This window comes from Scyliorhinus torazame, chromosome 29 (genome assembly GCF_047496885.1).
Source record: "Scyliorhinus torazame isolate Kashiwa2021f chromosome 29, sScyTor2.1, whole genome shotgun sequence".
Lineage (NCBI taxonomy): Eukaryota > Metazoa > Chordata > Chondrichthyes > Carcharhiniformes > Scyliorhinidae > Scyliorhinus > Scyliorhinus torazame.
Genome location: NC_092735.1, coordinates 22,737,514 through 22,765,382, shown reverse-complemented (window position 1 = coordinate 22,765,382; position 27,869 = coordinate 22,737,514). Strand labels below are relative to the sequence as shown.

At 49.0% G+C, this 27,869-nt stretch overlaps 1 protein-coding gene and 1 non-coding gene across 5 annotated transcripts in view; one reads left to right on the top strand and one right to left on the bottom strand.

The window, feature by feature from the left end:
• Positions 1 to 6,103: 6,103 nt before the first annotated feature.
• Positions 6,104 to 27,869, bottom strand: part of LOC140403928 (BAR/IMD domain-containing adapter protein 2-like 2) — a 77,599-nt gene continuing 55,833 nt past the window's right edge. For all 4 annotated transcript variants that reach the window (XM_072492189.1, XM_072492187.1, XM_072492186.1 and 1 more), the window contains 5 exons: positions 26,877 to 27,084; positions 22,720 to 22,791; positions 20,304 to 20,526; positions 8,707 to 8,747; positions 6,104 to 6,323 (listed from right to left, as the gene is read on the bottom strand). In XM_072492189.1, coding sequence (XP_072348290.1) covers positions 6,248 to 6,323; positions 8,707 to 8,747; positions 20,304 to 20,526; positions 22,720 to 22,791; positions 26,877 to 27,084 — 620 coding nt within the window. In that variant the 3' untranslated portion in view covers positions 6,104 to 6,247. The remainder of the gene's footprint in view (positions 6,324 to 8,706; positions 8,748 to 20,303; positions 20,527 to 22,719; positions 22,792 to 26,876; positions 27,085 to 27,869) is intronic.
• LOC140404173 (U2 spliceosomal RNA) lies at positions 18,495 to 18,688 on the top strand. Its single transcript, XR_011938473.1, has one exon. It is a non-coding gene; the product is annotated as a U2 spliceosomal RNA (small nuclear RNA).

The following is a 27,869-nucleotide window of genomic DNA, read 5'->3' as shown; positions in this document are numbered from 1 at the left end:
GACCAGCAGGGCGCTCAATGTGGGAGACCCTAGCCGACGATCGGTGCAAATGGCGGCACCAGCAGCGGGCAGGAATTCGCCACGGTGACATGTAGGCAGACGCCAACATTGAACGTAAGAGGTCAGCAGGGACCACCCTGGATCACTGGCAAGGGTCAAACTCCTGTATGGCACTTGTGCCTTAACAGACCATTTTGTTTGGCTAGTAAAAGAGGGACAGCAGATTGATCGCATCTGACCTCGCAGCACGGTGGCACAGTGGTTAGCACTGTTGCTTCACAGCTCCAGGGTCCCAGGTTCGATTCCCGGCCTTGGGTCACTGCCTATGCGGAATCTGCACGTTCTCCCAATGTCTGCGTGGGCTTCCTCCGGGTGCTCCGGTTTCCTCTCACAGACCAAAGATGTGCAGGTTCGGTGGATTGGCCGTGTTAAATTGCCCCTTAGTGTCCAAAAAAGATTGGGTGGGGTTACTAGGATAGGGTGGAGATGTGGTCTTGGGTACGGTGCTCTTTCCAAGGGCCGGTGCAGACTCGATGGGCCGAACGACCTCCTTCTGCACTGTAGATTCTATGATAAAGACCCTGAGGCCGCATTCCCATCATGGAAAGGATGCCAATCAGATCACGGTAAAGAAAAGACAGACCAAGAAGAGCTGATCCCATTCGTTGCTAATACGAGGAATGGGGGAAGGACACAGATTAAACGTCTTGGGCAAGGGAATGTGAGGAAGAGCATTTTACGCAGTGAGTGTTAATGACCTGGACAACACTTGCTTATCAGGGTGATGGAAGCAGAGACAATTATAGATTTCAAATAGAAACGGAGAGGGCGTTTGAGAAGAATACAGCCACGAGCATAGAGCAGGGAAATGAGTCTGATTGGATTGCCCAACTACAACAAGTTGGCAAGGGCCCAATGAGCCAAATGGCCTCTTTGTGTGTGGTAATAATTTCATGATCCATGACTCAAAGACAACGAGTGTACTTAGTTCTTTGAAGCCCAACTCTCTATCTCCTGAATACTGTGAACAGTTTTGATCGTCTTATCTAAGGAAAGATATACTGGCATTGGAGGCAGGCTGGAGAAGGTTCACGGGGTTGATCCCGGATATGGGGGGATTTTCTCATGAGGAGAGGTTGAGTAGGTTGGGTCTGTGCTCATCGACGTTCAGAAGAATGAGGGGCGACCTTATTGAGACATGTCGGATTCTCAGCGGGCTTGAGAGGGTCGATGCTGAGAGGTTGTTTCCCCTTGTGGGAGAGTCTAGGACCAGAGGGCATCATCTCATAGTGAGGGAGTCGCCCATTGAAAGCAGAGATGAGGAGGAGTTTCTTCTCTCAGAAGTTTTTAAACAGTTTTTAAAATAAATTTAGAGTACCCAATTGTTTTTTTCCCCAATTAATTGGCAATTTAGCATGGCCAATCCACCTACCCTACACACCTTTGGGTTGTGGGGGGGTGAGGCCCACGCAGACACGGGGAGAATGTGCAAACTCCGTACGGACAGTGACCCGGGGCCGGGATCGAACCTGGGTCGTCGGTGCCGTGAGGCAGTAGTGATAACCACTGAGCCGCCCAAATCCATGGAATTCTTTACCACAGAGGGCTGTGGGGGTTGGGTCATTGATAATGTTCAAGGCTGAGATTGACAGATTTTTTAATCGGTAAGAGAATCGCGGTTTATGGAGATAGACCGGGTTTAGCTCACTGGGCTAGACAGCTGGGTTGTGATGCAGAACAAGGCCAGCAGCGCGGGTTCAATTCCTGTACCAGCTGAGAATTCGGAATTCTCCCTCAGTGTGCCCGAACAGGCGCCGGAATGTGGCGACTCGGGGCTTTTCACAGTAACTTCATTGCAGTGTTAATGTAAGCCTACTTGTGACAATAAAGGTTATTTATTTATTAAGGCGGGAAAGTGGAGTTGAGGATTTTATCAGTTCGGATCAGTTGAATGGCGGAGCAGACACGATGGGCTGAATGGCCTACTTCTGCTCCTACGCCTAATGCCAGTGCTAAGGTTGATCTTGCGTGGCGGATCACAGACCTCCCCCCACTTCCTGCCGACTCGCCCTGTCATGGCAAGGAACAGAACATGCCGTCTTGATACTAAACCCAGTCGCGTAACATCTGAATATCTCTTACCCAATATCTCCAGTTGGGCCATTCGTGTTGGTTTTTTGGGGAACTCATGCCAACCTGGAACTGTAATGGTCCAATTTACCAAGGAGCCTCCATTAAACTAGTTGCACTGCCCATGAACCCTGGCCCTAGAGGCGAAAGAATAAGATCCGTATCCAGCACGAAACTGGAGCCATCAGTAATTCAGCCCGAGCTGGATTTGAACCAATGCAAAAGAATCCACAGGAGCTGTGAAACTGGAGAAGGATCGGATCCCATATCTATGTAGCATCACGCACCCAGCAGCCTCGGTGTCTCATTAGAAGGGCATGTTGACTTGAATCATATCTGCCCTTTACCAGTCGGGTGAACCAGGGGTCTTTTGGAGTCAGGCTGCACGCAGCGGACATTTTCACTTTGGGTCATGCTCGGGGAATGCAGATAAGCATGATGGAGGAACAGGAGGAGGGTCTGGGTTAGATGAGGACAGGATTAGATTAGGAGAGGGGGCTCATGTGGAGCTCGCACCAATCATGGGGGAATCAGATCACCACAGAATTCCTACAGTGCAGAAGGAGGCCATTCGGCCCGCCGAGTCTGCACTGGTGGCAGAGTGGTAATTTTTTTTTAATCCATTTACGGGATGTGGGCGCCTCCGGCTGGGCCGTCATTTGTTGCCCATCCCGAATTGCCCTTGAGCTGAGTGGCTCGCTCGGCCATTTCAGAGGGCATTTATTAAGTGTCATCTGGAGTCACATTTAGGCCAGATCAGGTGGGAACAGCAGATTTCTTTCCCTTCAGGAAATTAGTGAACCCGATGGGTTCTTATGGCAACGGCATGTCACCATTAGACTTTTAATTCCAGGTTTTTATTGAATTCAAATTTCACCATCTGTCATGGTGGGATTCGAACCCAGAGTATTACACCTCTGGATGATTCCCCAGAGCGTTAGCTTGGGGCCTCTGCATTCTAAGACCTGCAACAGCAACAATAATCATAATCGTTATCAGTGTCACAAGTAGGCTTACGTTAACACTGCAATGAAGTAACTGTGAAAAGCCCCTAGTCACCACACTCCGGCGCCTGTTCGGGTACACGGAGGGAGAATTCAGAACGTCCAATTCACCCAACAAGCACGTCTTTCGGGACTTGTGGGAGGAAACCGCAGCGCCCGGAGGAAACCCACGCAGACACGGGGAGAACGTGCAGACTCCGCACAGACAGTAACCCAAGCCGGGGTGGCAGATTTCTTTCCCTAAGGGGCATTAATAGTAATAATAATCTTTTATTGTTACAAGTATGAAGTGACTGTGAAAAGCCCCTAGTCGCCACATTCCGGCGCCTGTTCGGGCACACTGAGGGAGAATTCAGAATTCTCAGCCAGTGCGGGAATTTTGGCCATGTTCTGCCTCACAAACCAGCTGTCTAGCCCACTGAGCTAATCCAGCCCATTAGTGAACCAGGTGGGTTTTTACGGCAATCAGCAATGGTTTTGTGCACTTTAATTCCGGAATTTTTTATTGAATTCGAATTGCATCATCTGCCGTGGTAGATGCAAACCCAGCTCCCCAGAGAATTACCGCTGGGTCTTTGGATTGCTAGCCGAGTGGCAATACCAGTACACCAACACCTATGTTGCAGGGGTCCTGGGACAGAGCCAATCTCTGCAGGAGGGACCAACGCATTGAAAGGTGTGAAAACCACACTGTTAATCCACAAAAGCCCAGGGTGGAAGCAATTACCAACATGCTGTTAAGGAGCAAAAACAGGTTTGCAGTTCAGCCCAGAGTTAGCGCTTTCCTGCCACTCAAAGAGGCTGAAAAGCAAAGGAAACAGTCTACAAAGGTAATTGACAGCTCAGTGTTTTGCAAAGGACAGAAAAAACTAACTGATTCAACCCATCTTTGTTTTTAATTTCACCTCTACGTGTGCTGAAGGTTTAAATCATAGAATCGCTACAGTGCAGAAGGAGGCCATTTGGCCCATTGAATCTGCACCGACCCTGTGAAAGAGGACTTCAGCCAAGTTCACTCCCCCGTCCTGTCCCATTAACCCCTTAATCCGACCTACACATCTTTTTATGGACACTAAGGGGCAATTTAGCACGGTCAATCCTCCTCCCATATCGTTCGACTGTGGGAGGAAACCGGAGCACCCGGAGGAAATCCACGCAGACACGGGGAGAGCGTGCAGACTCTGCACCGACAGTCACCCAAGGGTGGAATTGAACCCGGGTCCTTGGCGCTGTGAGGCAGCAGTGCTAACCACTGTGCCGCCGTGCTGCCCGTAAAGGCTACATTATATTACTACTAGCCTGTTGCTCACTCTCATGTTACTTCTCCCCTTCTCTGTTTTTGTCACCTGATTCTGCCCTCTTGTGGTTGCCTCCTCCAGAACTGGAAACCCACTCCAGACGCTCGATGCCAGACGCTCTGAGTTAGGAGGATGTGGGTTCAAGTCCCCGCTCCGCTACACAAAAATCTCAGTCCTGACACTCCCCCAGTGCACTCCCCCAGCTCAGAGCGGAGAGGGGACTCTGCACTGTCGGGGGTGCAGCCTTCCCCATGAGACGTTCGACCAATGCCCTATCGGCCCTCCCATGGGAAGATCCCATGGGACCATATTTTGAAAAGATCAGCCCCTCGAACAACATAACTACAGCAGATTATCTGTTCATCGTCCCGTTGCTGTCTGTGGGAGCTTGCTGTGCACAACTGACTGCCGCCTTTCCAACAATACAATGGTGATAACATTGTAAAATAATCTTCATCGTTCGTAAAGCACTTAGGAATGCCCTGAGCACATTTAAGACACAATATACATCAGCCTTTCTTTCTGCATTATCTTTCTTGCATGGGGGAGGCATGATAGTGAGGGTCAGAGGTCACTTGACTATTACAGACCTAACCACTTTGGTCCTTATCCCGTAGCTGAGCCTGTGCCCTTTCTGTGAAGAGCCACTGAATTGAGTTTATTGTCCTCTCTCTAGCTCAGTGACACGGACCAAATGTGCCACTTCTACAAAGGTGAAGTGCGGCAGGTGCTGGAACTCTGGAGCAGAAGAAATAGGGGCAAGAGTAGCCCATTCGGCCTTCAAGCCGGTTCAGCGATGCAATCACGGCCGATCTTCAACTCTGCTCTTCTGCCGACTCCTCGTTCCCGAAGAAACCAGCAACCTGTCTCTCTCTCTCTTAATCTTAAATATACTCAACGATGGAGCATCCCACAACCCTCTGGGATTGAGAATTCCAAAGAATTCCTCTTGAGTGAAGACGCCCTCATCTGAGTCCTAACCCGGACTCTCCGATCCCTACCCTGCCAGGTCCTTTCAGAATCTTACATGTTTCAGTTAGATCGCCTCTCATCATTCTAACCTCCGGAGAGTATAGACCCAATTTTAATTGAACCCCGGGGCAAATGTTCTTTCCCATTCTTCCGATCGCATCCCAGTTCGCAAAGGGTCTCCCTACTCTTCCTTTGACATCCTGGAAGGTGATGATTACACAACGGGGCTCAAGTGGATCTCTGCACCGCCTAGCCCCCCTGCCCCCCCCCCCCCCCTGCCCCCGGGACAAATGGGGCCTCCCGCTTACCAATAATTATTTGTATCTCCTACCCAATCAGGAGCGATATGCCAAATCCTACATCGCTACATAGAGCCCAAATTGAAAGAACTGTGCCTCCCACTGCGCACCACGCGGAAATAAATTAATTCCCGTCACAATCCACTCCCCCCCCCTCCTCCCCCCCCCCCCCCCTCCCCCCCCCCCCCCCCACCCTCTCCCCCCCCCCCCCCCCCCCCCCCCTCCCCTCCTTGATGGTTAAAACTGTCCGCTTGTGTTCACAGAATCAAGAATCGATGGCAGGCAGAGCGGTCATTCATCTTCTCTCTTGTGACATCTGTAATTACCTCGCTCATCATCAAAATTCCCAGTGACAGGCTTTGCGAAGTAGAGGCATTGAAATAGTTCCTAATTAAAGAGCTTCTGGTAGAAAATTAGATTTTTTATTTTCCTCTGGCGTCTAAATGCAAGAGGCAAGAGGTTTCCGCAGCTGGCCAGCATTACTGATCATGCTCCCCCTGCTGGTAATAAAGTGCAATTGGATTTGCTTTGTAAGATGTCCATTTTACCTCACGAAGGGTTTCGATCGGTCATTGGTGACGGTAGGTTTAAGCTTCACAGTGGCGAAAGGATTGGTTCCTCTGAGAGAGAGAGACAGAGAGAGAGAGGTTTAAATAAAAAGGCAAACAAGAATTAACCACCGTTCCCATTCTCACCCTGTTCTTCTAAATGTCATAAGAGCGTCAGGAATTGGAGCAGACGTAAGCCACCAGCCACGGCATGGCCGTTAAATTCCACCCCGTGATTGTGGCCTGCCCCCCGTAACTCCTGACCCCATAACCCCCTGACCCCCTGAGCGATCAAAAATCTGCCTAACTCAGCCACGGCCACATTCCATCATCTCCTGCTGAGGAGGAGAATGCCAAGGCCAACAGAGTGAAGAAAACCCTCCTCAAATCCGTCCTAAGTGGGAGACCCCTTCAACCTGTGATCGGCAACCTCGGCTAGAGAGTGGGCCCCATGACGGGCCCTCCTTCATCTCAGGGGGCCGCAAGATTGAAATCGGGGCTCAGTCACTAACCGTGACCCCGTGAAAAAGATTAAATACATTTAATACACGCTGGATATTTCATAACGAGTTGCAGAAAATGCTTAATCGTTTATATATCAATAGAACTGTCATCAACTTCAAATGGTAAAAACAAAAGAAATATTTACACTTTGGACACAGAGGGAGCGCACGGCTCTCACGGTCAATGTTGTGAGCAATCAGCACGCTCCTCGCCTCACTCGCCCTCGCTTTACTTCCGAATCACTTCAGCCATACCGGCAGGAAAAAAAACGACAACGACGGAAATCAGCGGAATGTGGACCATGCGCGTGGGCAACGGTCAACAAAATGTCTCGTGGGCCGCACTCGGAACCCAGATGGCCACATGTGATCCCTGAGCTGCAGGTTACCCCAACCTGCCTTAAACTGAGCTCCGCCAATTGTATAGCACTGGTCTAGATATGGGGTTGTCAACCCTGATTGGACATGTTCTACAACCCCGTGGCAGTGAGGGGTAGGGGGCTGTAAAATTCAGTGAGCCACTGGAAACTCCATTGACTTCGGTAGGAGCAGAAAATCCCACCGGTGGGAGGGGCCAGAAAATTCCGCCCTGGAGATTACATCACATGATCTCCTGCCTCCCACTGCCCTAGCCCAACACTCCTGCCACTGGTCACCTGGCTTGCAATGCACTGTGATGAAGATAAGAAATTGCCATATTTTATATCTTAGACGTTTTGCAGTAATGCTATTAAAACCTGGGTTGAGATGCATACAGACAATATGACTGCTAGAGTTGTGATTAAGATGTTGTAAGAGTGAGGTAATCATTGATTTGCAGGTGAAGTGTTCTGTTAACAGATCTTGTGAACCATTTACTTGTTTTCAGGTAGGTGGCTAATGGAATATTGTTTACATTTGAAGGACACCTGGGGTGTAGATAGTTTATGAGGGGTATTGTGCCCTGGCTAAACAAGTCAAGGAACATCTTGTAAAAAGGAAAAAAAATGCCTTATGTTTTGGGTACAGATGACGCAGTTAATGGGAGGAGCCAGGTCTGTGTGAAAAGTCAGTTGGTCCTAGAACCCTTATCTGAACAGAGGTGTTTCATTTTGGTCCTGAAAAGTTCTCTCTCTGAAGTTTCTCCACAGAAAAGTAAGTAGAAAACTGATTGTTAATTTTATTCATGAGTGGCATTTGGAATATATTGGTTTGCTTAATTGGAATATAGTGGCAGATTTAGGAAGTAAGTTAAGGCTTTCTCTTTTACTCAAGAACTGTTCTAACTGTTAACTATAACGCTATTTATTTGTTGCTAATGTAGTTAATGCTGCGATTTAATTAAAGTTTGTTTGAACACAAAAGATACCTATTGGTCACCTTCATCGTTCCTGTGAGACAGTTTCTCCCATTGCAAATTGTTGGGTTCCCGTCCGGGATCCTAACAACGCCGGCCTCCCACACCAATCAGAAAGTGAGCACACCCTTCCTTCATTAATTGGATAACACTTGACTTTCAATCAAACAGCCTTCCTCCTCATGACCAATGTTTAATAATAATAATCGCTTATTGTCACAAGTAGGCTTCAATGAAGTTACTGTGAAAAGCCCCAAGTTGCCACATTCCGGCATCTGTTCGGGGAGGTCAGTACGGGAATTGAACCCACGCTGCTGGCATTGTTCTGCATTACAAGCCAGCTGTTTAGCCCACTGTGCTAAACTAGCCCCAACAACAGCAAAATCAAAAGTGCGCACAGATCGATTTCTTTGTGAGATGATTTAATTCCTGGAGGTCTCTAGGGCAGAGCTGGCAAGGGAGAGGGTTGGCTGGTGACCCCAGACTTATTGACAGAACACATGGGACATGCGCAGGAAGTGTGCCTGAAGGAGATGCACAGTAAATACATTTTGTCAAGCATTATTCAAATCATGCCCAGACTCTGGAGAATGGCTGGATTGTAAATACATCTCACCGTGGAAAGAGCTCCGGCTGGGAATCGGCGCCACTTAAGACCTAAGAAGAGAAGAAGGAATCTGGGGTTATCATTGTTCATTAAAGAATAAGATGTTGTGTTGCATTTAGTTGAAACCCTCAGTGACAGACAGATACACACATGCATTTTTTTGAAAGAAAATCATATATCCATGCTTATTAAAAGTTTTCTGAGCTGTGAATTTTTTGTCGGGGAGGCTATCTCACACCAAGATCTCTAAAACCCTGTCACGGTGACTATCATCAAATCTGATTCTGCCCATAACTTGCATTTGCGTATATCAAACATTCCGCAGAAATAAAACTTCAAGATTGTATGCGACGAAGAATTATGGAGAGTTAATTATGCATGGGTCCAATTTAGAATATAGATTGTGCAATATATTTTAGGCGAGGTTCGATCATGCACTCTCTCCACCACTGACGCACAGTGGCAGCCGTGTGCGCCATCTTATCATAGAATTTACAGTGCACAAGGAGGCCATTCGGCCCATCGAGTCTGCACCGGCTCTTGGAAAGAGCACCCTACCCAAGGTCAACACCTCCACTTTATCCCCATAACCCAGTAACCCCACCCAACATTAAGGGCAATTTTGGACACTAAGGGCAATTTATCATGGCCAATCCACCTAATCTGCACATCTTTGGACTGTGGGAGGAAACCGGAGCACCCGGGAGGAAACCCACGCACACACGGGGAGGATGTGCAGACTCCGCACAGACAGTGACCCAAACCGGAACCGAACCTGGGACCCTGGAGCTGTGAAGAAATTGTGCTATCCACAATGCTACCGTGCTGCCCTGTGGGGCATCTACAAGGTTCATTGCAGCAACTCACCAAGGCTCCTTTTAAACCCACGACCATTGTCGCCTTGAAGGACAAGGGCAACAGACACAGGGGAACACCACCACCTGCAAGTTCCCCGCCGAGCCACACACCAGCCTGACTTGGAAATATCTCCGTTCATTCCTCATAAAAAATGCCATGGCAAGTAAAAGGTTCAGGTGTTCTGTTCACAATTACCACACCAAACTTGAGAACAGTACAGAAGGTCAACTCGCCCTAGCGGCAAGTCTAAGATTTGTGGCTTGGTGAGTAGAACTCTCACTCATGTCACAGGATGTGGGCGTCGCTGGCCAGGCCAGAATATATGGCCCATCTCCAATTGCCCCTTGAGCAGTCTTGTTGAACAGATACAATCCATGTGGTGCAGGCACACCCCTGGTGCTGTTAGGGAGGGAGTTCCAGGATTTTGACCCAGCGATAGTGAAGGAACAGCCAATATATTTCCAAGTCAGGACGGTGAGTGACTTTGGGGAACCTCCAGGTGGTGGGGTTCCCCATGTATCTGCTGCCCTTGTCCTTCTAAATGGTAGTGGTCGGGGTCCAGGAAGGTTCTGTCTCAGGAGCCTTGCTGAGTTGCTGCAACACATCTTGTAGATGGTACACACGGCTGCCAATGTGCGTTGCTGGTAGAGGAAGTGAATGTTTGTGGATGGGGTGCCAATGAAGCTGCTTTGCCCTAGATGATGTCGAGCTTCTTGAGTGTTGTTGGGAGCTGCGCTCATCCAGGCAAATGGAGAGTATTCCATCACACTCCTGACTTGTGCCTTGTAGATGGTGGACCGGCTTTGGGGAGACAGGAGGTGAGTTACTCACCACAGAATTCCCAGCCTCTAGCCTGCGGTAGCCGCCGCATTTATATGGTTGGTCCAGTTCAGTTTCTGGTCAATGGTAGTCCCCAGGATGTTGATAGAGGATTCTGCGATGGTCATGCCGTTGAATGTAGGAATCCCATTGAAACCCACTCTGGTGACATGAACGCTGGGTCAAAATCTGGGATTGCCCTCTCTAACAGCGGTGTGGGTGTACCTGCACCATGCGGACTACAGCCTTTCAAGAAGGCAGCTCACCAGCACCTTCTCAAGGGAAATTAGTGATGGGCAATGAATGTTAGCCTAGCCAACGATGCCCATATCCAATAAAAGCATAAAAGAAAGAGTAAACGGACACTCTAGCACAGTTCTGAGGGAGTGCACACTGTTGGAGGGGAGAATCAAACGTCTCTCAGGTGGACATGAAGGATTTGAGCAGGGGATTTTATCGTGGCCACTAGTAATCCCTCAACCAATGTGATTAAATAGAATCAATAATTTAGATGGTGTGTGTGTGTGCGCCTCGGACATTTATAAGGAGCTTATGGGGTCGGAGGAGACGCAGACCGAGGAGCTGAAGCGCAAGTGGAAGGAGGAGCTGGGACGTGAGATAGAGGATGGTCTATGGGCGAATGCGTTGAGTAGAGTCAACGCGTCCACAACATGTGCCAGGCTCAGCCTGATACAATTTAAGGTTGTGCACCGGGCTCACATGACAGTGGCCCAGATGAGCAGATTCTCTGGGCTGGAAGACAGGTGTGCAAAATGTGCGGGAGGACCAGCGAACCATGTCCACATGTTCTGGACATGTCCAAAGCTTAGGGGATTTTGGCAGGGGTTTGTGGACACATGTCCACGGTGTTAAAAACAAGGGTGGCGCTGAGTCCAGGGGTGACGATTTTCGGGGTGTCAGAAGACCCGGGAATCCAGGAGGAGAAAGAGGCAGACGTTCTGGCCTTTGCTTCCCTGGTAGCCCGAAGACGGATACTATTGGTATGGAGGGACTCAAAGCCCCTGAAGTCGGAGAACTGGCCATCGGACATGGCTAGCTTTCTCTGTTTGGAGAAAATCAAGTTCGCCTTGAGAGGGCCACTGTTAGGGTTCGCCCGGAGGTGGCAACCGTTCGTCAACTTCTTTGCGGGAAATTAATCGTCAGCAGATGGGGGGGTGGGGGGTGGGGTGGGGGGGAGTAGTTTAGCTTAGAGTGTGGGGTCAATAAGGGTGGCACCTGTATAAAAGGTAAATGGCTTTTGCACGATGTTTATGGTTTCATGTATATTGTTTATTTTTGTTGTTGTTACAGTACCAAAAGCACCTCAATAAAATGTTTCTTAAAAAAAAAAGAATGAGGGGAAAAGCCACATTATTAGTCATGTATAAGGCATACGCTTGACGTCTTTCCCAAAGCTGAACACAGTGATGGGGAACTAGGCCAAATCTGTTCTTCATCTTCCACAATGCAATAGCGCCACCTGCTGTCACCTCTTTCCTTCACCTTTCAAAGGGTGTGAGTATTTACCTCACAGGCAGTTCTCGCCTTTACGACGTTCAAATCACAACGGGCGGCACTTCACGACGATTATAAATTGACACCCCATTTTGACTGGTCGGCACGCTATCGGAAGGATCTGACTGCACTTGAGGGGGTGCAGAGGAGATGCTCCAGGATGTTGCCTGGGCTGGAGCGTTTCGGCTATGGAGAGAGGCCGGGGTTGTTTTCCTTAGGGAAAAACATTTTCACCCAGAGGGTGGTGGAAATCTGGAACTCGCTGCCTAGAAGGGTGGGAGGTACGGGAGCCCTCACAACATTTAAGAAGCATTACAAGAGCACTTGTAACCCCACAGCACACAACGCCATGGACCAAGTGCTGGGAAATGGGAGTAGGATAGATAGGTGCATGCAGGCCGGCTCAAAAACGATGGGCCGAAGGACCTCTTTCTGTGCTGTAGAAGTACTCTACTACTCTACAACATCAGTTTCGACTTTACAACGCCACGCCAGCACGTTCATGGGGGTGCATTGGCATTCTGTGCCATGCATATGGATGGCTGGGCAGGTCAAACCATCTTTATTAGGTTGGATATGAGTGTTTTATCCCATTAAATTTTATTGCTGGGGGGGCAGCACAGTGGTTAGCACAGCTGCCTCACGCCGCACCGAGGTCCCAGGTTCGATCCCGGCTCTGGGTCACTGTCCGTGTGGAGTTTGCACATTCTCCCCGTGTTTGCGTGGGTTTCGTCCCCACAACCCAAAGATGTGCAGGTTAGGTGGATTGGCCACACTAAATTGCCCCTTAATTGGAAAAAATAAATTGGGTACTCTAAGTTATTATTATTTTTTATATTGTTGCTGCAACTGTCGCGATTTTAATGCATTTATATACTAATGTTATCTTCAATAAGTGCTCAGACTCGCAAAGGTTCAAGGTTAAACAGGTTACTGACAGCGATCAAATGGCTTCACTATATCCTCCATACGAACCGAGGAACTTGTGCTAAGGCGTGCAGTCATCATTAGTCACCTCAGCGACATGACTGGGCATTTAACACCCTGGGGCATCAATGAGGATTCCCAGCCTTGGATCAGGAACCAATCCCCCATTGTCCTTATGGGAAAATCGATTACAACTTTGTTTCGACTTACGGCGTGGTTTTACGGGGACCAATTGTGTTGTACGTCCGAGGGCTGTCTGCATTGCTCTGGCCGATATGCTCCATCCCTTGAACAGTGGCTGTAACGCCACAGGACAATGTACAATGCTCAGGGCAGGGCGATAAGGAGAAACACACAGCACTAGAATATTTTCAACCGCACTCAAACACAGCCTTACAAATGGCTCATTCAGTCGTGCAAATCCTTGAGGCTAAAATTGAGAAGCTGCCTTATCATTAAGTAGTACAACACTCAGGGGCAAAGACAGGGAGAGAGAGTGGAGCCTCACAGATCACGTGAGGCGTGCATGCACAGTGTCAGAGGAAAGGCCATCAGGTTAAACAATTTCTATTAACCCTCTCTCACCTCATAATTGCAGCTGTTCACCATTTATCAGGGAGCCCCTACAGTGCAGAAGGAGGCCATTCGGCACCGACCCTTTGAAAGACCACCCTACCTGGGCCCAATTTCCCACCCTATCCCGGGAACCCCACCCAACCTTTGGACACTCGGGGGCAATTTAGCCCGGTCAAACCACCTAACCTGCATGTCCTTGGACTGTGGGAGGAAACCGGAGGAAACCCATGCAGACATGGGGAGAACGTGCAAACTCCACACATAATCTTTGGTGTGCCAAACAGTTTCAAAATAAGTGATGGGGTCTTCAAGCATCAACAAGCTATCTACTTGACTACAGAGAGATACCGTGGAGCACATTAACCACGCCTTTCCAAATTTCAACATCTCTGTAGATTCTGCAGCAATTAGTTTCAACATGCACCCACCAGCCCAGGAGGGTGAAATGAGTGTTTGGAAGCTGAACACAAGCTAACAATGATAGCAGGCTTGTGCGCAGTCGACAAATTCGGGCCATCAATCACCCTCTGAGATAAGAACATAAGAACTAGGAGCAGGAGTAGGCCATCTGGCCCCTCGAGCCTGCTCAGCCATTCAATGAGATCATGGCTGATCTTTTGTGGACTCAGCTCCACCTTCCCCCCCGAACACCTTTTATTCCCTTATTCTTCAAAAATAAGGCTGGTTTAGCACCGTGGGCTAAACAGCTGGCTTTTAATGCAGAACAAGGCCAGCAGCCTTGCGCAACTAGGAGCTTTTCACAGTAACTTCATTGAAGCCTATTTGTGACAATAAGCTATTATTATTAAAAACTATCTAGCTTTATCTTGAAAACATTGAATGAAGGAGCCTCAACTGCTTCACTGTGCAAGGAATTCCATAGATTCACAACCCTTTGGGTGAAAAGGTTCCTCCTAAATCTACTTCCCCTTATTTTGTGCTAACCCTAACCCTATGCCCCCTAGTTCTGCTTTCACCTGCCAGTGGAAACAACCTCCCCATTTCTATCCTATCTATTCCCTTCATAATTTTATATGTTTCTATAAGATCCCCCCGCATCCTTCTAAATTCCAACAATCTCCATTAAAATTGATGCCTGATCTCGGCCGAACTGTCAGATAGGGAATGGCCGAAGCCAGGAATCGACAATACCCCAAAGTGGAGGGAAATGGAGAGCTCGACCACCATGTACCCACGTACACCGTGTGGATGAGCAGAGAGATCTCGGTGTCCATGTACATAGATCCCTGAAAGTTGCCACCCAGGTTGAGAGGGTTGTTAAGAAGGCGTACGGTGTGTTAGCTTTTATTGGTAGAGGGATTGAGTTTCGGAGCCATGAGGTCATGTTGCAGCTGTACAAAACTCTGGTGCGGCCGCATTTGGAGTATTGCGTGCAATTCTGGTCACCGCATTATAGGAAGGATGTGGAAGCATTGGAAATGGTGCAGAGGAGGTTTACCAGAATGTTGCCTGGTATGGAGGGAAGATCTTATGAGGAAAGGCTGAGGGACTTGAGGCTGTTTTCGTTAGACAGAAGACGATTAAGAGGTGACTTAATTGAGGCATACAAGATGATCAGAGGATTGGATAGGGTGGACAGTGAGAGCCTTTTTCCTCGGATGGTGATGTCTAGCACGAGGGGACATAGCTTTAAATTGAGGGGAGATAGATATAAGACAGATGTCAGAGGTAGGTTCTTTACTCAGAGAGTAGTAAGGGCGTGGAATGCCCTGCCTGCAACAGTAGTGGACTCGCCAACACCAAGGGCATTCAAATGGTCATTGGATAGACATATGGACGATAAGGGAATAGTGTAGATGGGCTTTAGAGTGGTTTCACAGGTCGGCACAACATCGAGGGCCTGTACTGCGCTGTAATGTTCTATGTTCTATTGTTCTATGTACCCGGGGGAGAGGACTTGGTACTGGAGGAGAAGCACGTATAGAGGTCACATTTCAGTGGGGAGAAGAGAATAACTTACTAAATGCAAAATGCACCAACTTCATAGCCCAATAACAAGTACTTTGCAAGCTCTTGGCTGCCGTTCATTCTATGAATTTCATCCGCAGACTTTATTCACCCTTGCTCTCCCCTGGTGAATCCCCAACTTCCTTTGTCCCACCAGCTGTCCTGTCTGAGCTCTCGAATTCCCTGCCCTAATAGATAAGGTGATGGCTGGCGCGGACGTGATGGGCCGAGAGCCTCTTTCCGTGTTGGAAACATCTATGAGTCCAACCTTCCTTCTTTGACCAAACTTTCATTCAGTTGTCCCTTTCTCTGGCTCGGTGTCAAATAGCATCTCGTAACACTCCTGTGAGGTGCTCTGGGAACACTGCTTTGTTTTTTTAAATTCATATGGGCATCGTTATTGCCCATCCCTCATTGTCCTTGAACCGAGTGTCCATTTCCAGAGAGGCAGTTAAGAGTCAACCACATTGCTGTGAGGTCTGGAGTCACGTGTAGGCCAGACCGGGTAAGGATGGCAGGTTTCCTTCCCTAAAGGACATTAGCGTGGCAGATTTCATTCCCGAAGGGCAGCACGGTAGCACAGTTGTCAGCACAGTTGCTTCACAGCTCCAGTGTCCCAGCCTTGATTCCCGGCTCGGGTCACTGCCTGTGCGGAGTTGGCACGTTCCCCCCGTGTCTGCGTGAGTTTCCTCCGGGTGCTCCGGTTTCCTCCCACAGTCCAAAGATGTGCAGGTTAGGTGGATTGGCCACGCTAAATTGCTCTTCGTGTCCAAAAAAAGGTTGGATGGGGTACGGGGATAGGGTGGAGGTGTGGGCTTAAGTGGCTCTGTCCAAGGGCCAGTGCAGACTCGATGGGCCGAATGGCCTCCTTCTGAACTGTAAATTCTATGATTCTAAGGGACAATAGCAAACCAGATGGGTTGATATGGCAATCGACAATGGGTTTCATGGTCACCGTTAGACTTTTAATTGCTGCTTTTTACGGAATTCAAATTTCACCATCTCCCTTGGCGGGATTCGATCCTGGGTCCCCAGAACATTTCCCTGGGCCTCTGGATTACTGGAAGAGTGACAAAACCACTACGCCACCCTCTTCCCGAATTACATGAGCGACATTAAAACGATTTAAGGACTGGCTCCTAATAAAAAGGGAGGGTCAAGTGCACGATGGGCCTGGGACATCTGCAACTATGCGATGGGCCGTTTAAACTGCACAGGGTGGGAGAGGGTTAAACATTGCAAGCAGTGGGGTCAAACAGTCATGCGTCCTTACAGAGTGTCCCCACATTTAGCAGAATGAGGTGCTGCCCTGCAGCCACCAGAAATCTGGCTGCGAGGTCGTGTCCAGGAGGATTGAGGCAAATTTTTTCTGCGGGTGGAGGGAGGGAGAAGAACGTAAGTCAAAATGATGCAATTGGCGGGCTTCAGGGGGGGGACACTGGTCCTGTCACTACAGCAGGACAGAGATGGACTCGTAAACACAATAGACAAGTTCTCAACCGCCTCACACGTTCCGCCTTTTGACCGAGCTTTATGAAGCCGAGATGTTGGTTACTGGGTGAGAATGGATTGTTCCTTCCTAAGGATGGCTGGAGAGAGAGGATTGAAGGGAAGGAAACACACCCCATAGAAACCCTGGCCTCAGGAAACACATCCGCCATCCGCTGTTCAGAGTACAACATAACTGAGCGATACATGGGAGGCACCACCACCTGGAGGCTCCCCTCCAATTCGCTCCCCATCCTGACTTGGAAATACATCGGCGTTCCTTCACTGTTGCTGGGTCCATAGCCTGGATTTCCCACCCTAACAGCACGGTGGGTGTGCCCGCACCCACCTCAGGGACCGCAGCGGGTTCAAGAAGGCAGCTCTCCACCACCTCCTCGAGGACAACTAAGGACGGGCAATGAAGGCTGGCACATCCTGTAAAATAAAATAAAAAAGTACGGAGCTGGATTCTTCGGTCGTGCCCGCCGCAAGATGGGCACGGGCAATGTAAAGGTCCATTGACATCGAGCGGGAGTTTTCCAGTCGCGCGGCAGGCGCGGCTGAAGAATCCCGCCCACAGACTTTAAAATATCCTCAGGGAAAGAGGATGATGATACACATGTGGCGGTGTACTCCCCTGAGGCACCTTAGGTTGAGCAAACCACTTTAATTACAAGGTTGTTTCATTAGCTGCGTGCTGCAAGCTCGTCCATCGTACACACCCTCTGACTCGGAAGTGTCCCTCCCTTAGGGAGATTCCCCGGGCTAGGTGTGGACTGATCGTTCTGCCCATGTGACCCTTACTCAGTAAGGCTGGTCTGAGGGCAGCACGGTGGCGCAGTGAGTAGCACTGCAGTCTCACAGCGCCGAGGTCCCAGGTTCGATCCCGGCTCTGGGTCACTGTCCGTGTGGAATTTGCACATTCTCCCCGTGTTTGCGTGGGATTCGCCCCCCCCACCCCCCACAACCCAAGTACGTGCAAGGTAGGTGGATCGAACACTCTAAAATTGCTTCTTAATTGGAAAAAATGAATTGGGTACTCTAAAAAAAATTTTTAAAGTAAGGCTGGTCTGAAAGTGACAATCCCCCACCACAACATCAAAAGAATCCCTGCCGGCCTTTCAAGTCGGATATAAAGTTGGAAAAGAAACCAGCTTTGGCCTCAAGTGCGGAGCAAGACTTCGTACCGCGGGCAACCAGGTCTTAAGGGGCAAGTTGCAAGATAATCGCAAGATCATACACCTCTCAGTTTGTGATCACATATCTGTAATGTTCTGTTTATGTCAGTTTACTAGCTCATAATAGGGCCAACTTCCTGCTCCTAATGACGAGAGACAATCTTACAAAGGGGTGTGGGTCAGAAAGTTGGGGAATACAATGTGTTGGCCTTATAAATGGGCACCAGGCACTGGGAGCAGAGAGTTAACACCAATGTCAATTGTCGTAGACCAAAGAAAGGTTTGCTGTACTAACAACCCTGATGTATGGGCAACTGGCATTGCCTTTCAGGCAATTGGGTATGGGGTTGCTAGAGGGCAGGGGCTGGAAGGGTGATGGTACAGGGGTGCGTCAAATATCAAGGGGTCCATGGGCGGGTGTCAATACACCAGGAGGCCACCAGGTGTCAACCTACTGCACATTCCTGAATCGCTTCTCGGCCTTTTGGCTAAGATCAAGTGTCTGTAGATGGAGCCTTTGGTTCAGATCTGGTATGTCTCTCTTGTGGGGACCATGAATTGGATTCAATTTGAATTCGTTTTTTGGAGCAGGCGAGGAGCTGGATTAGGGGTTCGCCCCTGACCCACACTCTGAGCCCTGGCTTGGTAACTCAGAAAAGGTTTAAAAAAAAATTGAAATTTTTTAAATTAAAAAATTCCTGACAGAATGGAGATGTAGCAGGGGATCTCTGGGGAATTGTCACTAGAGGCCGGGAGTGACCTATGAGGTGAAACGTAAGAATCCCTACAGTGCAGGAGGAGGCCATTCGGCCCATCGAGTCTGCACCGACCCTCCAAAAGAGCACCCGACCTAGGCCCACATCCCCGCCCTATCCCCGTAACCCCAGCTAACCTGTACATCCCTGGACACTAAGGGGCAATTTATCACGGCCAATCCACCTAACCTGCACATCACTGGACTGTGGGAGGAAGCCGGAGCACCCGGAGGGAAACCCGCGCAGACACAGGGAGAATGTACAAACTCCACACAGATGGTCACCCGAGGCCGGAATCGAACCCGGGTCGCTGGCGCTGCGAGGCAGCAGTGCTAACCACTGTGACACCTACTGAGGATGTTCTCCTTAGAGCAAAGAAAGTTCAATTTATTTTCTTTCTGCCGAGCGAGTTATGACCCAAAACAATGATGAAAGGCAATTCAGTAGAAATATTTCAAAAGAGTTTTGGAAGTGAAAATATCATGGCGAGGGAATGAGGGTGGAGGACTAACTGGACAGCTGAGCGAATCCACGATTCAGGAAATAGGACAACACTAAGAAGGGAGGTTCATCTCAATGCGTACACATTCACGCAGCAATTAAGACTTATTGGTATATTAATAGTATTTAATTGTATGCAGGTGATGGGTATTAGCTGGTGATTCACTTAAGCTCCCATAAATAGACACATACAGACACTGTGGGTGCTGGGTTAGGAGCTGCTTGCTTGTTCTCTATCGATGTGCAAGTAAACACTTCTGAAAGTGTGTAAATATTGGCTCCAGTTCTATCCTTCATCACCTGGCTTCCTGGAGCATAACATAGAGAATGCACTGGATGTTCTTGCCATGGGAGTGTCCCTTTAAGAAATGGTTTTGTCTTATCACATGGCTTCAGTGGTGTCATTGTGTGGGTGGAGCTGGGCTGTGGCTCTGAGTTTTACTTTTGCTTTGAGTTTGGACTGGGCTCGAACTGCACAGGTTGAAAGAAGTGTTTCTCTATCTTAATTTTAAAAGCTGTTCCCAGACTGCTTGATAACTTAAGAGGTCATTGTTTTCTCGAAGGAATACAAACCTGCTGTTTGAAAAGGGGAACAGAGTGTCAATGACAAGTCCTATACCAGTAAGAGTGTCGTGTGCTGGGCCACACCTTTGAAAAGGGGTTTCTGGTTTTACTTGGATTTTGTCATTGAATTGGAACAGTTAAGGGAGAATCCATTAAGGTTATATATAGATTACTGTAGATGTGTGGGGTCTTTATGGTTGTAGTTGATAAAAAATCTTACTGCTGTGTGTTTATACAAATGTTAACTAAATTCTTAGAATAAAGCTTTCTTTTTATTAAATGTGCCTAAGAACTCTGTTGAATAACACCTGATAGGCAGGCTCGTGTGCTCATCCTAGCCACATTCAATAAACAGTTGTAGGTCAGGTGAACTCCATAATATACTTTGGAGTTTTCTAAACCCTGGCCCATAGAAGAACTCCTCCTTCAACAGGAATAATGAGATTGCAGAACTCACCCTGCTCCGACCGCTCTCCGACACGGCCAGGCTGGTTGCACTGTTTCTCCTGCTGTTCATACTGGGAGGGGCTGGACTATGGCTTCTTGTGGAGGTGCCGGAAGGCAGCGGTGGTGCGAGCGGCACATTTGCTGTGCTGCTACTGTAATCCGCCGGCGGCAACACGTAATCCTTCGTGTCTAACAGATCTTCGGCACTCCGGCTGCTCCGCAAAGGAAATGTCCTGCAAAAGAGAGGGAACATCCAGCTCATCTCTCTCTCAAAGCTTTGTGGGTGGAGACCACCCTTTTGCTCGCGACACACTTGAGGGAGTAATCCTAGCGATTAGCATCGGTGTAAAATGGGCTGTATAGATTGATCGGCCAATTGATAGCGTTGTGTCTCAGTGTTGTTTTTCATCCTGCACTCACCAGGACAAATGCAAGAATGCCAAATTTCAAACAATCACGACAATTCATACTGCGGGAGAAAAGTCTGCTGCTCGGTTGGCAAGTTGACGCTGATTGGCTGGCTGAGTTGTTGCCACGGCAAAGCGATGGGGAACTACAGGCTCTCCAAGCTCCTGGGTAATTTAAAAAAGGCCCACCTGCTCATTTAGCCTCGCAAACCCCAAAATAAAATGTCGACCTTCCGATGTGATTCCACAATTCAGTCGAAAAGTTGTGTTTCGATTGGCTGAAGGTTGGATAATCAGCGGGCACAGATTTAAGGGAAGTGGCAAAAGAGCCAAAGGCGACCTGAGGAGGAATGTCTTCTATGCAATGGTGGCTGGATTTGGAATGCACTGCCTGATAGGCTGCTGGATGTAGAGATAGTAAGCTTCAAAAAGGAATTAGATAACCACTTGGAGCAGAAAATAATTGCAGGAGTATGGGGAAAGAGAGGGGGAGTGGGACCACCTGCACTGTCAGAGGCGCTGTTTTTAAAGCGACTCTTCCAACTGAGGTCAAGCGGGTGGGAAAGGTCCGAAGGTTGGAGGAGTAACTCCCGAAGGTGATTGGGGAGTCGTAAAGGACAGGCAGTTGTCGTCGAACACTCGCCGTCCGTTGAATGTGGTGCGTTCTCCGGCAGCAGGGAGGGAGTTGGGGGTGGCGCTGGATGCGGAGAAGGCGTCCGATCGCGTGGAGTGGAGCTATTTGTTTGCGGTGTTGGAGAGGTTTGGGATTGGGCCTAAGTTTGTGGCGTGGGTTAAATTGCTGTACAAGAGGGCAGCATGGTGGCGCAGTGGGTTAGTCCTGCTGATCACGGCGCCGAGATCCCAGATTCGATCCCGGCTCTGGGTCACTGTCCGTGTGGAGTTTGCACATTCTCCCCGTGACTGCGTGGGTTTCGCCCCCACTACCCAAAGACGCGCAGGGTAGGTGGATTGGCCACGCTAAATTGCCCCTTAATTGGAAAAAATGAATTGGGTACTCTAAATGTTTTTTTTTTTTATTTAAAAAAACTGCTGTACAAAGAACAGAAGGCGAGTGTGCAGAAGAATGAGGTGAATTCAGGGAATGGGGCAGGGGTGCCTCATGTCCCCCCTCCTGTTTGCGCTGCGATAGAGTCCTTGGCCATAGCGCTGAAGTGCTCAGATAAATGGAAGGGGATAGTGAGGGGGGAGGGGGGGGGGGCGGGTGCAGCATAGGGTATCGCTGTATTCTGATAATCTGTTTTCATAGATTTCATAGAATTTACAGTGCAGAAGGAGGCCATTCGGCCCATCGAGTCTGCACCGGCTCTTTGAAAGAGCACCCTACCCAAGCCCACATCTCCACCCTATCCCCATAACCCAGTAACCCCACCCAATGCTTTGCCCCCTTCTTGAATGGTCCGGGAGATTGGGTTGTCTATAGTTCCCCATTGCCTTCTACATGGCAACACCTCGGCCAATCAGAGTCGACCGGCCAATCCATTGTCACCCTTTATTCCTGTAGTATAAATTGTTGTGATTGATTGAAATTTGGCACTCTTGCAATTGTGCTGTTGGGGACCTGACGAAAGGTATCGGCCACATGACTCTCCTTTCAGCAATAATCTACCGGCACCGTCAAGGCCTTCCATGCCCGGTGGGCACCGTGGGGACCCGCGTGCCTTATTCAAGTTTTGGTCTAATGTTTAAAGTTTACCTTGTGATTTGATTTTTGTTTAAGGCAGTGCCCCTTTAAGGGGCTGCCACATAGTTTGGCCCACGGTTTATTCGATTTAATTTAATCTAAAAATAGGAATAAGTGGCCAAAGGAGTCGAAACAGCTCTGCTCTTTTATCTCCTCGAAACAATTGGTTTCACATTTAGTGGGAGATGGAAGGAATGCCAAGCAGAGGAGTCAGACTTGATGCCAATCCTCGACCGGGAATATTGAATCTGTAGCCATAAGATTAATACATCTCTCAAATTAATACTCATCCCCCAAAGGCCCACTGGCCCAGTTACCTGGCTGAAGGCTCCTGTCTCTGCATCTCTTCTTCCAATGGCCTCACAAATGAGCAGGGGAACCAACCCTGTCTGTAAGCACAGATTTAATGTACACCATGAAAAGATCGTAGGCTAATGAAGGTCAAAAAGAGGAACCTGGGCCGCAGGGTGGCAGAGTGGTTAGCGCTGCTGCCTCACGGCGCCGGGGTCCCAGGTTCGATCCCGGCTCTGGGTCGCTGTCCGTGTGGAGTTTGCACGTTCTCCCCGTGTTTGCGTGGGTTTCGCCCCCACGGCCCAAAGATGTGCAGGGTGGATGGATTGGCCACGCTGAATTGCCCCTTGATTGGAAAAAATGAATTGGGTCCTCTAAATTTATATTTTAAAAAAAAGAGGGACCTTTTCTCCTCCGACCTAACTCGCTATGCATGAGAGACCATTCAATGAGATTTTACTTGCACCTTTCGGTTCGGCACAACATCGTGGGCCGAAGGGCCTATTCTGTGCTGTATTTTCTCTGTTCTATGTTCTCTCAGCTTACTTTCATTGACTGTGTGTACCGAACGATTTGAATCGGTCAATATAAAATCATGGAATCCCTACAGTACCATTCGGCCCACCGTGTCTGCACCGACCCTCTGAAAGAGCATCCCACCTAGGCCCAGTCCCCCACCCTATCCCCGTAACCCAACCTAAGGGGCAATTTATCATGGCCAATCCACATACCCTGCACATCTTTGGACTGTGGGAGGGAACCGGAGCACCCAGAGGAAACCCACGCAGACACGGGGAGAACGTACAAACTCCGCACAGGCAGACACCCGAGGCGGGAATCGAGCCCGGGTCCCTGGCGCTGCGAGGCAGCAGTGCTGGCCACTGTGCCACCGTGCTGCCCCCATAAGCTCACATGACGTGCGTTGTTAGGCACTGCATTCCTCACGGACAACTCATTATATTCAAGCACGAACGGAGACGCATGCAACGGCCAGGTGAGTGCGGAAAATTGTGTTTCGGTCAAATTTAAAGGGATGGAGGCAATTGAAGGGAAGTGTCCAAGGAAGGGGTACCTCACCATTTGAGGAGAGGCAATGCCTGTTCTATCTGAAGAGAGAGACTGGGCTGAGACAGTCAGATCAACAATAGTAATATTGATCAAACAAGGTCGAGGTGTGAAAATATGCCACGGTCATGTTGGTAAGCTGCTGCATTGGGCCAAAGTCTTCTCATGATCGATGAAAAGATCAATATTCAGCTGAAACAGCAAGATAATAGCCTCCTTCTGCACTGTAAATTCTACGATAATCTATGATAATTCTGACACTCAATAAATCCATTGATGCTTCTTTCTCTATTCTTTCATGGAATGTGGGCTTCGTTGGTTAGGCCAGCAATTATTGCCCACCTCTAGTTGCCCCCTTAGAGGGTAGTGGGGAGCCGCCTTCTTGAACCGCTGCAGTCCTTGCTGTGTAGGTACACCCACAGTGCTGTTAGGGAGGGAGTTCCGGGATTTTGACCCAGCGACGGCGAAGGAGCGGCCGATATATTTAAAAGGCGGGACGGTGAGTGACCTGGAGGGGAACGTCCAGGTGGTGGCGTTCCCAGGTATCTGCTGCTCTTGTCCTTCTAGATGGTCGCGGTCTTCAAATGCTGCATACTATTCTGGTTGCCACAGTACAAGAAAGATTTGCCTGAAGGTTACCGTGGCGGGAGCGGTAGAACTGAGGAATACGATTTTACCGTTATACCAGGTGAAAGTTACTCTGTAAAGAGTTCCCTAGAAGAACTGGTAAACCTCGAAGTTCCAGGCAGCGTACTCTGCCATCATCTGGTAAAACAAAGATAGTCCCGTTATTAAAATGAGACAGAGAAGAAAAACTGGAACAATTTAGTGAGCGGAGGGCCTGGATTGTGAGGAGTGAATATATAAGTTTCTCATGTCCAGCAGTAATTAGTCCCGTTACGATCGTAAAAGTGAAAAATAATATGATAGCTCGTCTTCATATCAAATGAGGACATGCCCAGTTTCCATGATGCTCCTCATGATGTAAACCCACCATCCCTTTAATCATTCCAGTTGCCCGTCTCTCTATCTTTTCAACTGCTACTTTATCCTTTGGAAATGGTGTTGAGGCTCATGTCATTTAGGTCTTACGGTTGTGAGGAAAATGAGGAACTCTAATATTTCTGCGTTGGTAATACCACTCTCATGTTTCTCATACGCCGGTTAACGGGTTGGTGGGGCTGTGATTGGAGCAATTGGATTAAGAGGCAGGGGCTAGATTTTCCAGTCCTTCCCACCGATCTTCCAGTCCGCCGAGAGTGACCCCCCACCCCCCACCGCCATGCGATGCTTTCCCCAGGGGGGGGGGAGGACTCGGGACAGGATCGGAAGGTTCAGCCAACTGTCAATGGCAGACAGCCGCTGGAATATATGCCCCGAAGGGTCAAAACCGGCACGAGCGATGCTGACGTCAACGGGCCTCCAGGCCCAGTAATTCTCCTGTTCTTTGGGGGCTAAAACTGCGTCAGAGCGCTGTGCGCTGCTCCGGTGCCGAAAGCCGGCCCTGCACGGGTCTGCGCATGCGCGCGATGGCCGTCTCCGGGCCGGTGCCCGCGCAACATGGCGGAGCCCTACAGGGGCCCGGTGCGGAGGGACATAGGCCCCCCCCCCCGAAATGAGCGCGCCCGCCGATCGGTAGCTCCCGATCGCGGACCTGGCCACCATGGAGGCCCCCAACCCAGAGTTGGATTCCCCCCACCAGTACGGCCCCCGCAGCCAGAACGGCGAGGTGCCGCCGGGTGGGACCAGATGTGAACCACGCCGGCGGGACTCAGCGGATACTCGGCCGGAGAATCGGCGTCCCGGCGTCGGAGCGGCGTGGCGGGATTCTAGCGCTCCCCCCGGCGATTCTCCGACTCAGCGTGGGCTCGGGGAATCCCGGCCGGGGAAAGTTTACATGTGGAAGTATAAGAGCTAATTGGGTAAAAGAAAGGAATTTCATCAGTTCTGAGGAAAAGGGGTCTTCTGAGAAACTGCATGAAGCAATAGAGGGTAAAGAGATGAAAAGGAAAGAATTCATTTAAGAAAACGCTTGTGTGAGGGGTTGGCTGTGTAGAACTCCCAGAAGACAGTGTGGAAGCTGGTAATATCTCCAAGCAGATAGTGTGGTGGCTAGTAAAAGAAAACACAGCCTGGACAAGGCCAGGCCTGGAGAACCAATTTGCTGTCACCCTCAGAGGACAGCCCAAGAGCAACAAGGCATTGTGTGACAACGTTACTGGAATTCTATAGATTTAAAAATCTGTAAGGACTGTTGCCATCAGAAAAGGAAAGATTAGCTCTAAGTGTAGTTTAAACTGAGATCTTCTTGGAGCTGTTTTAACGTACTGTAAACTATTTGGAGCTATTCTTGTAAGTTGAGTTTTTTTACATTTTCTTTATTTTAATGAACATTTCTTCAATATAAAATCATCACAAATGTTCGGAGTCATAATCTCTTGATTTCAGAAAGCCTCCTCATAATATGCAAATTGCAAAATCGTTTGGCAGCTGTTTCAAGTTTCCCTTTGGGATTTGGGCAACTTGGCATTTACCACCACCATGCCTTAATACGGTCTAATTCAGAGGGACTCTGCCCCCATTAGTCTAGGCTGGATTCAGTCTCGATTCTCAGAGGTGATGAGGTAGTTTGATAACGCACTGCACCATCCAATCCCTCAGGGGTTTGAAAGGAACATTTTCTCTTGACTGTATAAAACCCACGAAAGGTGTACATTACTCACTCGCAATTTCGGATGTACGTGGATGATCATGCACTAACGTCAAATGTCTTCTCTGGTAAACGGACGTTTGAGGGAACACACAGTTAAGCTTGTTACTAGGTGGACATCATGGGGGGGGCAAAAGGCCAAAAAGATTTGCATACTTGTAAAAAGAGACGTGCTGTTGAAGTTTTTTGCCGTACACTCATCACGACAAATGCGAGAATGCCAAATTTCAAATAATCACAACAATTTGTATCACAGGAGGAAAGGCAGTAAATTGCTGTGATCATTTGAAATCTGGCATTCTTAAGTTTGTCCTGATGATTGTACGCTAAAAAACTTCGGCAGCATGTCTCTCTTTCATCAATGACACTGAAGCTCCGTGCTGCCAAACGACCGTCAAAATTACGTACTTGGGCGTTCCTTCCCGCTTTCCATAAAGCCAGCCATTCTTTGCCTCTGGTACCAATATTGCGATGATGTTCCCTTTTTCAAAACTTAACATGGTTTGATTGGCGCCGGCAGAATGAGAGGCGATGGCCTGGACACGAGGGTTTTTCATTGCATTGATCTTTTCTCCAAGTGAGCCGGTCCTTGATAGATGACCGTCGGAGCCTGATCCTGGGAAAAGGTAGAGCAAATATTATCAGTAATGGACGCTGATGACTCAAAGATGTGTAGGGAAATAAGTTGTGACGAGGACATAAAGAGGCTACAAAAGGACATAGATAGGTTAAGCGAGTGGGCAAAGATCTGGCAAATAGAGTATAATGTGGGAAAATGTGAACTTTTCCATTTTGGCAGGAAATACAAAAGGAGCATTTTGTCAAAATGGCGAGAGATTGCAGAGCTCTGAGATACAGAAGGACATGGGTGGCCTAGTGCATGAATTGCAGCAAGTAATCAGGAAAGCTAATGCTGAACACGCACTTCTCCTTGTTGTAAGTTAGGTTGAGGAGTGTGGCGGTGTGGAGAAATTTGGAAAGGTTAGCGTCGTGGTCCTGCTGGTCATGGCCGCAGATGGTGACGTTGCCAAGGTACGGGAAAGTGGCCCGCAGCCCGTACCGGTCAACCATTCAGTTCATCTCCCGTTGGAAGATCGATACCCCATTGGTGACGCCAAAGGGAACCCTAAGGAAATGGTAAAGGCAGCCGTCTGCTTCAAACGCAGTGTATGGGTGGTAAGCCTTACGGATGGGGAGCTGGTGGTAGGCAGATTTCAGGACCACTTTCGAGAAGACCCGGTACTGTGCAATCAGATTGACCATATCAGCATGGTGGGCAGCACAGTGACCATGGGCAGCACGGTAGCATTGTGGTTAGCACAATTGCTTCACAGCTCCAAGGTCCCAGGTTCGATTCCCGGCTTGGGTCACTGTCTGTGCAGAGTCTGCGCATTCTCCCCG